Source organism: Ylistrum balloti, unplaced genomic scaffold, assembly GCF_031769215.1.
Source record: "Ylistrum balloti isolate Yb309-2 unplaced genomic scaffold, AGI_CSIRO_Ybal_v1 Utg369972, whole genome shotgun sequence".
NCBI lineage: Eukaryota > Metazoa > Mollusca > Bivalvia > Pectinida > Pectinidae > Ylistrum > Ylistrum balloti.
In genome coordinates this window covers 285,201-300,713 of record NW_026782064.1, presented here as the reverse complement: position 1 = coordinate 300,713, position 15,513 = coordinate 285,201, and the positions used below count along the sequence as shown (strand labels likewise).

At 35.5% G+C, this 15,513-nt stretch overlaps 1 protein-coding gene across 1 annotated transcript; it reads right to left on the bottom strand.

Moving 5' to 3' along the window:
- Nucleotides 1-1,540: 1,540 nt before the first annotated feature.
- LOC132547673 (phospholipase B-like 1) lies at nt 1,541-14,543 on the bottom strand. Its single transcript, XM_060211462.1, has 10 exons — nt 14,452-14,543; nt 10,787-11,006; nt 10,039-10,261; nt 8,915-9,076; nt 7,355-7,499; nt 6,766-6,966; nt 5,427-5,567; nt 4,181-4,366; nt 3,566-3,672; nt 1,541-3,123 (listed from the first exon to the last, which is right to left on the bottom strand). The coding sequence occupies exons 1-10, from the start codon at nt 14,507-14,509 to the stop codon at nt 2,941-2,943; spliced, it is 1,626 nt and encodes a 541-aa protein (XP_060067445.1). The 5' UTR covers nt 14,510-14,543; the 3' UTR covers nt 1,541-2,940.
- Nucleotides 14,544-15,513: the final 970 nt, after the last annotated feature.

Below are 15,513 nucleotides of genomic sequence, written 5' to 3'. Positions count from 1 at the left end.
AGTAATCCAACATACTGTAAAGTAGTCCCTCAGTAATCCAACATACTGTAAAGTAGTCCCTCAGTAATCCAACATACTGTAAAGTAGTCCCTCAGTAATCCAACATACTGTAAAGTAGTCCCTCAGGAACCAGCACAGTCTATAGTACATCCACCAGTAATCCATCTCACTGTAAGGTAGTCCCTCAGTAATCCAACATACTGTAAAGTAGTCCCTCAGTAATCCAACATACTGTAAAGTAGTCCCTCAGTAATCCAACATACTGTAAAGTAGTCCCTCAGTAATCCAACATACTGTAAAGTAGTCCCTCAGTAATCCAACATACTGTAAAGTAGTCCCTCAGTAATCCAACATACTGTAAAGTAGTCCCTCAGTAATCCAACATACTGTAAAGTAGTCCCTAAGTAATCCAACATACTGTAAAGTAGTCCCTCAGTAATCCAACATACTGTAAAATAGTCCCTCAGTAATCCAACATACTGTAAAGTAGTCCCTCAGTAATCCAACATACTGTAAAGTAGTCCCTCAGTAATCCAACATACTGTAAAGTAGTCCCTCAGTAATCCAACACAGTGTATAGTACATCCATCAGTAATCCAACATACTGTAAAGTAGTCCCTCAGTAATCCAACATACTGTAAAGTAGTCCCTCAGTAATCCAACATACTGTAAAGTAGTCCCTCAGTAATCCAACACTGTGTATAGTACATCCATCAGTAATCCAACATACTGTAAAGTAGTCCCTCAGTAATCCAACATACTGTAAAGTAGTCCCTCAGTAATCCAACATACTGTAAAGTAGTCCTTAAGTAATCCAACACTGTGTATACTACATGCACCAGTTATCCATCACACTGTATATAATGACCCCAGTAATCCATCACACTGTATATAACAAACCAAGTGATCCATCACACTGTATATAACAAACCCAGTGATCCATCACACTGTATATAATGACCCCAGTAATCCATCACACTGTATATAACAAACCCAGTGATCCATCACACTGTATATAACAAACCCAGTGATCCATCACACTGTATATCACAAACCAAGTGATCCATCACACTGTATATAACAAACCCAGTAATCCATCACACTGTATATAACAAACCCAGTAATCCATCACACTGTATATAACAAACCCAGTAATCCATCACACTGTATATAACAAACCCAGTAATCCATCACACTGTATATAACATACCCAGTAATCCATCACACTGTATATAACAAACCCAGTAATCCATCACACTGTATATAACAAACCCAGTAATCCATCACACTGTATATAACATACCCAGTAATCCATCACACTGTATATAACAAACCCAGTAATCCATCACACTGTATATAACATACCCAGTAATCCATCACACTGTATATAACAAACCCAGTAATCCATCACTTGGCAGAAAATATTTTAATTATAAATGGAGGTATATTGATCTCTTCTGAAAGACTTGTTTATATCATGAACGGATGAAGGCATGTTACATGCAGGAATCAGGCATACAGATAAAATAAGAGAAAACAATTAAAAATCCACAAAAATTTATTTCATCAATCACAAAAAACTTATAAAAAGTCATGAATATATATCAATAGAATGTTTCCTTATAATCACAGTGATGCTTCAGAAGCAATTGCTCATTACTGACTTAGTACAAACATTACAACATAAAGTCTGAACATGACCATTTCAGAATCAGTGTTTTATAAGTGAATTTTAACATTTTGTCAACCTATGAATATCTCTGCTGATTAAATTGTTACAACAAGAAGCCAGCAGGTTATTGGGACAAACAGGTCTCCTGTTTTCTCAAGTTAATGAACTTGACCAACTCTCAATCTCAACAGGATTATAATCTTCAACGAATTTGTCTGAAATGTAATAGATCTTGCTAGGTTTGAGTATCATCAATTCATTTGACTATGAAACTTAAATATAGAGCCACCTGACATAAAGTCTAAGTTGTACCCGTAACACCTGTAATATAAATCAAATCCTTTACACATGTCTCATGATGCCAAGTTTTACTGTAAATGTTGGGATTTTCAAGAAGTTTAAATAGCAAAAATCTGATACCATGAAAAAAAAGAAGCAGAAAAAAAATAAATAAAACAATCTGGTACACATTGTCTTAATTTGACAAATGTGCACACCAAGTTTCATGATCCTTACCTACCTGTGTGCAAAGTTACGCTTCCGACAAGAAATTTTAACAAAGGGCAATAACTCTGTAAATTCAGGGGTCAAGGACCCTGAATTAGGTACACTGCACTTTGTCTTAATATGACCAATGTACACACCAAGTTTCATTATCCTTGCTTATCTGTGGGCAAATTTATGCTCTCGACGTGAAAAAGACGGACAGACATAGCATCAACTATATGCTGCATTGAAAATTTTGGGGAGCATTTTCATGATTTCTGTAAAAAAAAAATACATCCTTTTCACAATAAATGTGGAGTAAACTCACTAAAAATTTGAAAAATATAATAACCTTCATAGCACTATGTGATTATGACAAGAAACAATAACATGAAGCACCAACATTTCTTTCATATAAAAAAAATGTATGATTGATTATGCTCAGTTGATATCCTACTCTTTATTTCTTGGAAAAATATAACAATGAGACCAAGAATTTGACTGAAAACACACTGTCATAATAGTAAACATGATGTTTGATAATATCTTATATGACAATGTGAACAGCATATCCCTGAATACATTAAGGATGCATGCTACTTTACATTATATCTGTTATCAAAATCAGAGTTAATTCCCTTCATTTAAAAAAAAATTTTTATCAACACAATATATTTTCAAAATTCTCAAATATTTTTGTTTTTCACTTTAAAACCTTTTAAAAAATAAATGTCAACTTAGATTTATAGAGCTATCAATTTCAATGAGGCTATTCCTTGAGGTCATCCTAAAGTGACATTCCAACGAGGGGAGGTACGGAGGAAGTCAAAACTGTACTCCATTGGTAAACCAATATGAGAGTCCTTAAATGCATCAGTCCATTGGAAGGGAGGTAATCCTGTTCCTAGAGTTGGGCCATTGATGATATCTGCCACAAAGTTTTGTGCCATGTGGAAGTCTGACACCTAAACAAAGAGAAAAAAAACTATTAGACATTATTATCTCAATACTCTAAGATCTGGAGTAATTTTATGTTGGAAAGTATCTTTTCTTTTATTTTCATGGCAACTTCTACATTTCTGAGTTCATGCTATTTCAAAATTTAAGACTGCACAACATATTTTGGATAAAGCTATCTTATTTTGTCAACAGATTTTGGACAAATCTAGCGAAATCTTCAACATTCTTTCAGTATAGCTCACAGCTTGTAAAATCTTTTGAAAGCAGCAAGCCGCACAAAACTGTATATATCTTTTTATTTCAGAAAAAGTCATGACAACCTTATAAACTAAATCCCTATCTACAATATTTCTAGAATTCCAGAATAGGTCACTAATACATTTTAAATCTATATGTCAGCCTTAAAGTCAAGTATTAAAACCAACACTATGTGACTGCAAAACAAACCTTGGTATCATAGCAACCAGATGCAGAAGATGAAGTATGTTTGAGATCTCCACGGCAACATATTGCATTACAAGAATCTCCCTCAGAATAGGGGTCATGTTTGTAATCTGTCAAAAAAAAAAAAAAATTAAATAATGAGATTCAAAATTAGAAATTAAAAATGTTTGAGAGTTATTTCAACAAAAAGCAAAATCATTTCTAATTCAATCATTTCTAAATTCCATTGATAAGAACTTTTGTTGATTTAAAACAGCATATTCTTAATACCTGTGGTGAAAATGAAGCATTAAAGCTTTAATATTGATAAAGTTGACAAAGACTTTCCCAATTACTTTTGTTATATATTAGAATTCGACCTGAGGATGATGCATTTTATTTCACAAATTCCTATAGGTATTTCCTTTTCATAACTTAGACCCATGACCAGTCATTATCAGAGCAGATAGTGCTGATTGGTTGATCAATGGAGATGCTATCATCCAGTCAGATGTCTTTAGTCATTGTAATTCAACCAATGTCAATCTATGAATTATGGTAAGTAACAGAACTTCTCAATGATTTAAAAACCAAATAAAAAAAGTTCATCTGACCAATGTCAGATAAGCCATTGCTAACCATTGTATCGCATAATGTGTTTCATGCTCTGTAGATCCACTACTTTTGCTTGGTCCCTACGGAATATTTTGGCCCGGGGAGCTAGTTGGTAGGAGTTGTCTACCCCATGTTGGGCAACAAAGTCTGGGTAGCCACTCATGTTGTAGATGTCTTCATAAAATGGAACGTTATATGATGGCCAATACCCTGAAATCAATAAAAAAAGAAGTGAAAATACTACACAGTGAAGCATTGTAAATACTATGCAGAAAATTGCAAAAATAGACTATCAAAATTTTCAAAATCAAAATCATATTTTGAAAATCAAAAAGCCAGAATTTTTAATTTGAACCCCTTGGGTTATTGTCGGATAAATAAGTTGGTCTTTTATTACACAATAAATACCTGTAAGACATTAAATGAAACAAATATCTTATTACACAATAAATATCTGTAAGACATTAAATAAAACAAATATCTTATTACACCATAAATATCTGTAAGACATTAAATAAAACAAATATCTTATTACACAATAAATACCTGTAAACATTAAATAAAACAAATATCTTATTACACAATAAATATCTGTAAGACATTAAATAAAACAAATATCTTATTACACCATAAATATCTGTAAGACATTAAATAAAACAAATATCTTATTACACAATAAATACCTGTATTAAATAAAACAAATATCTTATTACACAATAAATATCTGTAAGACATTAAATAAAACAAATATCTTATTACACAATAAATATCTGTAAGACATTAAATAAAACAAATCAATAAATATCTGTAATTAAATAAAACAAATATCTTATTACACAATAAATACCTGAAACATTAAATGAAACAAATATCTTATTACACAATAAATATCTGTAAGACATTAAATAAAACAAATATCTTATTACACCATAAATATCTGTAAGACATTGAATGAAATCATTGCCAGGTAATTTTTGTGGTTATTGACTTAAATTTATTTCACTGTTAAAAGAGCGTACTAAAAAGTAACTTTTTGATAAACTGCAAAATCTAAGTCCCATGAAAAATATTACAATATTACAAGTATCCTTATACCAAACCCTTGTAAGAACTTTAGTAAATATCCATTCAGGAATGAAGTCATTAAAGCGATGACATGAGACAGAACAGAAGTGGATAACACTGACTTACAGTCCCCACCTGTCACTTAATCAAATATTTTACATAAAATGTATCAAATTGTTTCCAATGTACAGAAAAACATACTCACCTGTTCTCAAGATTGGTGTCTGGTCTCCAGCTGTAACTTTAGTTGGTATCTGTTCTACAACCCACAGTGCATTGTCCTTGATGGCCTTGCCAAGTTCTATCTGCTTCAGATCTACCAGCATGTACTGGTTGTTGTAGGTCCCTGTGAGGGCACAGATATAATATAATTACTGGTTGTTGTACGACCCTGAGGGTACAGATAAAATATAATTACTGGTTGTGATAAGACCCTGTTAGGGTTCAGATAAACTGTATCTATTGGTTGTGATAAGACCCTGTTAGGGTTCAGATCAACTGTATCTATTGGTTGTGATAAGACCCTGTTAGGGTTCAGATAAACTGTATATATTGGTTGTGATAAGACCCTGTTAGGGTTCAGGGTTCATAAACTGTATATATTGGTTGTGATAAGACCCTGTTAGGGTTCAGATAAACTGTATCTATTGGTTGTGATAAGACCCTGTTAGGGTTCAGATAAACTGTATCTATTGGTTGTGATAAGACCCTGTTAGGGTTCAGATAAACTGTATCTATTGTTTGTGATAAGACCCTGTTAGGGTTCAGATAAACTGTATCTATTGGTTGTGATAAGACCCTGTTAGGGTTCAGATCAACTGTATCTATTGGTTGTGATAAGACCCTGTTAGGGTTCAGATAAACTGTATCTATTGGTTGTGATAAGACCCTGTTAGGGTTCAGATAAACTGTATCTATTGGTTGTGATAAGACCCTGTTAGGGTTCAGATAAACTGTATATATTGGTTGTGATAAGACCCTGTTAGGGTTCAGATAAACTGTATATATTGGTTGTGATAAGACCCTGTTAGGGTTCAGATAAACTGTATCTATTGGTTGTGATAAGACCCTGTTAGGGTTCAGATCAACTGTATCTATTGGTTGTGATAAGACCCTGTTAGGGTTCAGATAAACTGTATATATTGGTTGTGATAAGACCCTGTTAGGGTTCAGATAAACTGTATATATTGGTTGTGATGATTCCCTATTAGGGTTCAGATAAACTGTATCTATTGGTTGTGATAAGACCCTGTTAGGGTTCAGATTCTCAGATTCATTAGTAATCCATAATGAAGAGATATGTATGAATTCAAAAGTCCGTTATTCAAGTAGTGTAAATGTCTTTAATTTGGCACACAAAATTTAGAACATTTCAGTGAAATAACTGATATGCACAATAATTTGTATGTTAATATCATGAAGAAAATTTAATTACAGCAATCAGAGTTAATGTTACAAATTAAATTACAGACAAAATATGTCTTTTATAGTTTATGCTTATATGACCTACACAGTGGGATTTAAAGTTTGTCTGTATATCTCACCTGAGTTGAACTTGGAGAAGATGTCCGCCCATTCCCTGCCAGTGCTAGCCATCATACTCGCCACCCTTACACGGTGCCATGCCAACAGAGATTGTGGCTGGACGAACTTGTACAAAGAGGAATTGAACACATTGTTTGTGGTCTGTAGTAGTACCATATTACTCCCCAGCAAATAGAAGTCATCCAAAGACTCAAGGAAGCCTGGGGATAGTTCAAACATAATGGTAGAGTAGAACAATTTTAAAGTGTGAATATGACAAAGAAAGAGGGGGGTGGGGGGGTGGGGGGGTGGGGGGTGGGGGGTGGGGGGTGGGGGGGGGGGGGAGGGGGGAGGTAGAATTAGGTCAGCGAGGTTGGCACACAGATATTTTTTCTTCATTTCAGTTTAGACCTTAGGGTGGTATGTATGTCATGATTGATTATAGTGATGATGGGTATAGTCATGGGGGTGATAGAGAAGTCGTAAGTGTCGATGTCCTAAAGAAGACAATGACATCATCACAGAGACAAGAAAAGGAGACAGTATTACCATAGATAGCAGCAATACTTTATGGCCACAAGGAAAGTGATGGATGTGCATGGTTGTTACCTGGGTAACTAGAGAAGGACATCTGTCTTGCCGATGTGCCACTGTCCTGTACGTTGATGTTCCAGTGTTTGAAGATCCTCATGGTGAACTGATACATAAACCAGCTGGAGTGGGACATAAATACATTTTCATAGGCTCCTGAAACCTGGAATTACAAGTACAGATTATCAGGGCTCCTGACACCTTGAATTATAAGTACAGATTATCACGGCTTCTGACACCTTGAATTACAAGTACAGATTATCAGGGCTCCTGACACCTTGAATTACAAGTACAAATTATCATGGCTTCTGACACCTTGAATTACAAGTACAGATTATCACAGCTTCTGACACCTGGAATTACAAGTACAGATTATCACGGCTTCTGACACCTTGAATTACAAGTACAGATTATCACTAAGATACTAAGTATCACAGTCTCCCAACACCCAGAATTAAGAATACTAAGTATCACAGTCTCCCAGCACCCAGAATTAAGAATACACCCAGAATTAAGAATACTAAGTATCACAGTCTCCCAACACCCAGAATTAAGAATACTAAGTATCACAGTCTCCCAACAATTAAGAATACAACACCCAGTATCCAGTCTCCCAACACCCAGAATTAAGAATACTAAGTATCACAGTCTCCCAACACCCAGAATTAAGAATACTAAGTATCACAGTCTCCCAACACCCAGAATTAAGAATACTAAGTATCACAGTCTCCCAACACCCAGAATCTCCCAACACCCAGAATACTAAGTATCACAGTCTCCCAACACCCAGAATCACACCCAGAATTAAGAATACTAAGTATCACAGTCTCCCAACACCCAGAATTAAGAATACTAAGTATCACAGTCTCCCAACACCCAGAATTAAGAATACTAAGTATCACAGTCTCCCAACACCCAGAATTAAGAATACTAAGTATCACAGTCTCCCAACACCCAGAATTAAGAATACTAAGTATCACAGTCTCCCAACACCCAGAATTAAGAATACACCCAGAATTAAGAATACTAAGTATCACAGTCTCCCAACACCTGGAATTAAGAATACTAAGTATCACAGTCTCCCAACACCCAGAATTAAGAATACTAAGTATCACAGTCTCCCAACACCTGGAATTAAGAATACTAAGTATCACAGTCTCCCAACACCTGGAATTAAGAATACTAAGTATCACAGTCTCCCAACACCCAGAATTAAGAATACTAAGTATCACAGTCTCCCAACACCCAGAATTAAGAATACTAAGTATCACAGTCTCCCAACTCCCAACACCCAGAATTAAGAATACTAAGTATCACAGTCTCCCAACACCCAGAATTAAGAATACTAAGTATCACAGTCTCCCAACACCCAGAATTAAGAATACTAAGTATCACAGTCTCCCAACACCCAGAATTAAGAATACTAAGTATCACAGTCTCCCAACACCCGGAATTAAGAATACAGATTTTATCAATTGTATGCAAAATGAATGAGGAATATAATGAGATGAAGATATGAAAAATCACTGTTGACAGAAGTCTTAAACATTCAAACCGCAGAAGCAATGTTGGATGTACCTTGATGAGAGCTGAACAAAAGCCATGTCTTTGTACGTAAAGCTTGGCTTCCTCCTTCGACATCTTTTTCCAGTTTGGAATGCTGTCGGGGTCTAAGGCATGCTGAAGGTCTATCAGATCACCAACACCATTTAACACTTGAAAGGCAAACACTTCCAGTTTCTGAAAAAATAGCAATTGCGGAGTTAAACACACCATGTTGTGTTACAGATTGCCAAGGTATTTAATGATGAATAGGACAGAAAACAGTGTTCTTTCAACAATTATTGATTTATTAGACAGATTTTATGTCCATGGCCTTTCAGTGGACAAGATCTTCAAAGACTTCAGACATGAAGGTGCCCACATCTCACAGTAGCTAATTACCATTATGACATAACAGTTACACTCTGTCACACTGTTATCTAAGCAATGTGATATGCGTTCCTTTAAAAACGTGTTGTCATGTATAGAAGAAACAAAAGTCGGTTGTAACCACGTTCCTTAAATGGTAATGTATATAACAAATAAATATAATCTAATACCAATATTCATGTAATTTGAAGTCAATTGTAATAATCAATTTCATGAAATCCATCAGCTATTGGAGTCATTTAAAATTTGTAAGCTAGTTTATCCAGTAAATAAACTCAATATATGAATACATATTGTGAATACCCTACATATGCCACAGTAAGCAACTTATCTTCAAATTTTTTCAAAATCTAAATTCAAATCATTTTGAAGCACAATTGTGAAGGAACAACGGACCATTTCCTACCAACGAACATGACTGATAATAACAATCAACAATAACAAAGTCCCAACTAGTAACGACAGTGAGGAGAATTGTAGCAAAGAACTAAAAAGGAAGAGGGATGCGAGGAGTCATCTACAGTCTATAGAAGGTCATAGAAGGTCACATATGTGAACTCCTCAACCCCACCCCCCCCACCTCTATTTATGTCACAGTATATGTTTGTCCATGTTCTGAGTACTTTAGAAAAACAAACCAATTGACGATACATTAAAATTTAGTGTTAATTTACTCCAAGGTTGTTGCAATTTTCATCCTAATTCACTCTACAATTTTGAAGATTTACGATACCAGTATGTGTTTTTTTTGTCTGGCTTCTGCTTCATACCCAATTGTCTGGTGCTGCAGACTTGTATCCATCTATAAGTCCATCATACTGGTCTAAAACTAAGCCTACATGGCGCCAAACTGAATCAGCTTGGTTATTCACTACCATCTGTCTCATCCACTCATCTTGGGCTGATAGGAAATCCTGAAGCTTAGCTATATATGCTGCTGACTTTTTACTGAGGAAAAAATCGTTCGCATTCTGGTAGTGTTCATATATTCTCCTAGAAAAATACAAACATACAAAACATTTTTATATAATAAAAAAATGCAACATACATCAACATCATATTATATATAATATAATGTTGCATTGATAAAGTTAATCAAAATTAATTTATTGATATTACAAATAACGAAAAACCTTTACAATTTGTACGATTTGGTTATTTGAACAGGTAATATTTTGGGCCGATATTGATGAAAAAATCCTCCTTCCATATATTTCATGCATCATAAAATTCTGTCAAAATTCTGTCTATGTGATTCTGTCTATGTGATTCTGTCTATGTGATCCAACACCTATCTTTTTAAGTGGAAGTAGTTTAATCCCAATAAATTCTTAATTAAAATGTTTTTTTCAATTTTTGAACAGCTCAGCCTTTCTCATTGAAAAAGAAAACATCATTTTTGTACTCAAGAAATTTTGTAGCAATATCTTTTGTAACCAACGCTAAAGTCTTTTCATAACTCTGAAATTCATCATTTAACAACAATAACCACAATGATAATAATTTTGCCACACTCACTTAGCTGTCAGTACTCCCTCTATGAAGCCAGCACCATACATAAGCTCCTGGTCAGTGAACTTGACTTTACCATATCCGGCCGAGATGTCCAGAATACCCCAGCCAGTCTCCATGAGCGTGTCATTGTAGGAAGCTAGAGCAGTACAGTCCCCGGCCACCACAGACTTTTTGTATTGACACTGTTTGCCTTTACAGTACACACAGCCATTTTCATAAGATGCTGCAAAGATATTATAATCAAATGTAACCAATATATGGTTAAATGTGTTTATTACTTCAAAAAGCAATTTGCTGCCTAAAAACCTCAGTCCTCGCCTTCAGATGATGTGGCTTTTCAGAGGCCCTTTTATAGTGCTATAACACTGAAATGTCATGACTTGTGTCATAACACTGAAATATCATGACTTGTGTCATAACACTGAAATATCATGACTTGTGTCATAACACTGAAATATCATGACTGGAGCTGGACATCGAAAAAAAAACCCATCTGATCACATAATCCTGACTAGGGGCTGATTATTCCTTACCATACAGGGAAGCAAACTCTATTTTTTTAAAAAAATGTTTTCATTATTTGGAAATTTAAGTTAATTAAATTAATCTACAATATAAAGAAAAAGCTTTAATGATATATCACATTAATCACTATCAGATGTTCTCTTTCTTTTTCAGAAGCCAGCTTAGTACCAGATAAAACATCTGATCCCTATTATACATTATCAAGGTTGATCATTGTGGGGTGGGAGGGGAAGGGGTGTCAGAAATGACAATCACAATCCTGTATATAATTTATCTAATATATTTTAATTCATGTACCACATGTACATAATTTCTCTGGTGGTGGAATATGTGAGAGTGATTTCTTTTCACTAGCTCGTAATCTATATGCAAGTCCAAGTTTGACCAGATTTTTAAGGGTCACCTCTCTATTGCATAGGGCTCTGATTGGTCAGATGGTTCATGTTTCATGTCCTTTCATATTTTTCTTCTGAGCCCGTTATTTATAAGCCCTTTAGATACAAACCCTCTCAGTACACCTATTAAATCATCTCCCTTCAATTCTGTACCTAAACGAGATGTGGAAGAAAGATGAATAACTCTTGATTTCAGTCTAACAAAAGGTAAGCCCATCAACGCTCACATCCTAAAGGATACTTATCTTTGTAAGCACATCAATCTAACATCTCCTAGAGTAGATGATGTGATTCAACTGATTGTGGAGAAGGGTAAAGGATGTCATTTGTTCAAAAGAGATCTCAAACATTCCTACTGACATTACACAGGTTTTATTAGTGGACCTCCAATCCCCAGCATATATAAGTCAGAGACTCAGTTCTGCTGTCTCCTTCATGTTTACAAGCCACATATAACATCCAGGAATACCTGGAAGATTTTGGGGGCACAGAGGAGCAGTAAAAAGGCATTGATGCATTTGAGTTCCTGTGTTGATGTTGAGTGGAGTTGGTGCAGTTTTGCACATCTGTGGTTTAGTGGAGTCTTCAGGGCAAGCTGCTCTTCCCTCCAATTGAATGGTTTTCCTATAGGTACCTTTTTGACACAGATGTTGGAGGTACCACCGTTTATGTTGAAGGAAATAATGGACTTCGTGGTAGTTTGGTTTAACACTGAGCAGCCATCTCTGCAGCACATACAGTCACTGTTGGGTAAACTGATGTTTGTGGGAAGTTTTGTGGAAAGAACTTCTGTTTTTATATAATGGTGTACCTATGATGAACCTAGAGGAATGGTTTGCCTCAGATGCCTGTTTGTCGGGCTGTGGGGATTTTCTGAAGGGCAGAGTTTTCAGACTTCATCCTTAGACTGGATATTAGTACCAATTGCCTAGAGTTACAGTAGTTAGTGGTGTGTGCTGAGTTATGGGGGCATGAATGTAGAGGTAAAACACATTGTCATAAATTGTGACAGCAGCACTTCTGTAACTGTTATAAACTTTGGGAAACTTCAGCATCACTTCATGCAAGCTTGTCTCCAGGGAATTAGTTATCAGGCTGCAATCCCTCAGTTTGATTCGAGAGCCTGCCACATTGAAGTTGAGTCAAAAAAATTCCTGAACATCTATTGAGATGGCATTTACATCTGTCGCATGGCAAAAAATTTCCAATTCTGACAAAAGGAATGGGTACCATCATTTTCAAAACTTCTGCAACAGTTACTGTTTCAGTTACAGACAGGTAGGAATCAGCCATTTTTTCATTCCATAATTTTCAATGTGCATTTCAATCTCACATTCCATGGGAACTCATACTATGACAAGAGCATAGGGCCAGTGATGCATGCAAAGTTAACCTTGATCACTTCGTAGATCAAAAGATGCAGGTGGTCGATTTTGTCAAACAGTCAATTATTGCCTCAGAGGCAGCTCATAACATTGTTTTTAGCTAAGATCTTAATTAGAAATCTCAGTCCATGATCTAGCTGGCCAGATCTGGTCCATTTTAATGGAGCTGAGGATTTGGGGGTTTGTACTTGTGTATGTACAGTATATGTTTGATTATTAATCAATTGTGTAATATACAATATATTTAATTAATGCTTTTGTAACAGAAATGTTGCTGCTTTGCTTAATTATGCTTGATGTCAATGTGGCTTTGGTAGTACCAAAATGAAAGTTTAATTGCCTCATTGTGCGAAGTGAATGTTTCCGAAAATTTCAAGTGGTCCTTTCAACGGTGTTATAATAGTGATTACGGATTTGCCTGAAGGAATTTGATCTGGGATGAAAGGGCTTTCATATTCATGTTTTGTTGTATTATCATTAACAAGAGGCCCAAAGGGCCGAAACAGTCACCTGAGTCAATGATTCTTGTAACATGTCAAAGAAATTATTTTATTAAAGAAAGTAAGATAACTTTAACTTCATTGTACATATAATGCAACTGTAAACTGTGCATAATATTTACTGCTGTCATATGCTAAGGCTTCTAACCAAGCTTGAATTAAAAGAAATCACACTCAAAAATTTGATTTTCCTATATAAATGAATAGCAGAACACCTTTGAAATTTCAAAGGAAATTCTATGGGGAAATGTAAGACCCATGGGTAATGGAACACAGTTTTGGTACAGCATTGAAAGACACTTCCATCTATGAAGAGTACTTTGGTCCCATCCATCAGACACCTGAGGGTTGGGCCTCGTATCATTTACAATTCTGGTGTACCTTTAGCCATGGAAGGTTTTTATAAAATTTAATTGAAATAGGTTCAGGAGTTTTCCAGAAGAAGTCGCTGGTCAAAAGGGGATCGCAATAGCCATACGTATGTATAGGCCACCCCGAGACATTGTCTCATGTTACCTAAAACCGTCTTAAACCTTATACTTGCTGTCTTTGTGATATATACAGGGACGAGTTATTTTCATCACGGATTCCCAGTGTTTTGATAAAACGAAGGTGAAATCAAAAGACCGACTGAAATATATCCTTACATTCACAACACATATCTACTTGATTTGCGGCACATTGTAATAAGCCATACATTGATCTTCCAGTTACGTTATTCATTTCTAAACCTGGTAACTTTAGTTCGGCTCTTTCATGAAATGACGCCGAGCTGTAACCGTGCTCCGGATTCCAGTTACATAAAATCATATTTCTCCATTTTCAAATTTGTCATAAATATGAAGATAAATGATAAAATTTACCTGATGTTACACAACGAGCTATCACAGCAACCACCACAAGTATCAATAAACGTTCCATTCCTTTTTCAGCTGTCACCTACCACACCTGCTGTCATGTGCTCTGTTTTTGTGTGTGTTAGTCGTAGTCACAGGTTTGGTTTAATATCAGTCATGAAAGCGATACATTTAAAGCATTTCAGAAACCGGGATTTGTAAGGGACCATCTACAAAACAAATTTAGGGATTTTCTCGAAGAGTAAAAAGTGTAAATATTAAAGAGACACGACCTGGGGATTTTTAAAAGATTTAGTTTGCTGCCTCCTTACGGCGAGCAAGGGAGTAGTCTTATTACAATATATTTTTCTTCTTGGTGGCGAGCCATTAAGTCATCTCCGTCGACGTCACCGTTATCTATTCGTATGTACGTATATACAAGTATATGCCCCTTATCTTAATCAGTGTGGACTGCATTAACCTGTCCTTTTGCTGGCCAGCGGAAAGTGAATATCATTTTCGTGAAAAAAAAAAAAAAAATAAAAAATATCACAAAATTGAGCTGAGTCAATCGGAAAATTGCTCAGCTTTCTAATTATGATTTTCTTCATATTCGTGCTGAAAGCGATACAGAATATCGAGTGGTATTTTAGCTACAGAAATAGATTAGCATTCATTTTTGTTTTATGAATATCAAAAGTTAATAAAAAATTTCACGCGCTTGAGTTAGCACACGATTAATTTGAAAATTTCTGTTGATTTTCATTTTGAAAAGATAAGTCATACACTTTTGGAGAAAATTGTTTTATAAACACAGCAAGGCTAGTTAACTCCGATTTCTTCACTATATAGCGTTGACATGTGGAGGCAATTTATGTATCTAGTATACGTCTCTGACATACGTGGTTGGACAGTTGACCCGACCCGAAGTTTTTCGAGGCTAATTGGGAATTAGGACCAGGTCGTCAAAAGTAGAGGCGTTACGGCATACATGTTGTAACATCGCCAGCCTGAACATTGACGTTCGTCAGTGAGACAATACCCGGACACGGGAGGAGTCACAGAGACGGAAAACCTGTCCACCAACCA

Bases quoted from the DNA above. Each gene is read 5' to 3' on its own strand.
- LOC132547673 (XM_060211462.1), bottom strand. From the start codon at position 14,509: ATGGAACGTTTATTGATACTTGTGGTGGTTGCTGTGATAGCTCGTTGT. The intron at 6,967-7,354 runs GTAACAACCATG...AACTATCCCCAG, and splicing joins GTCCTTCTCTAGTTACCCAG to GCTTCCTTGAGTCTTTGGAT. The intron at 4,367-5,426 runs GTGAGTATGTTT...TATTGATTTCAG, and splicing joins GACACCAATCTTGAGAACAG to GGTATTGGCCATCATATAAC.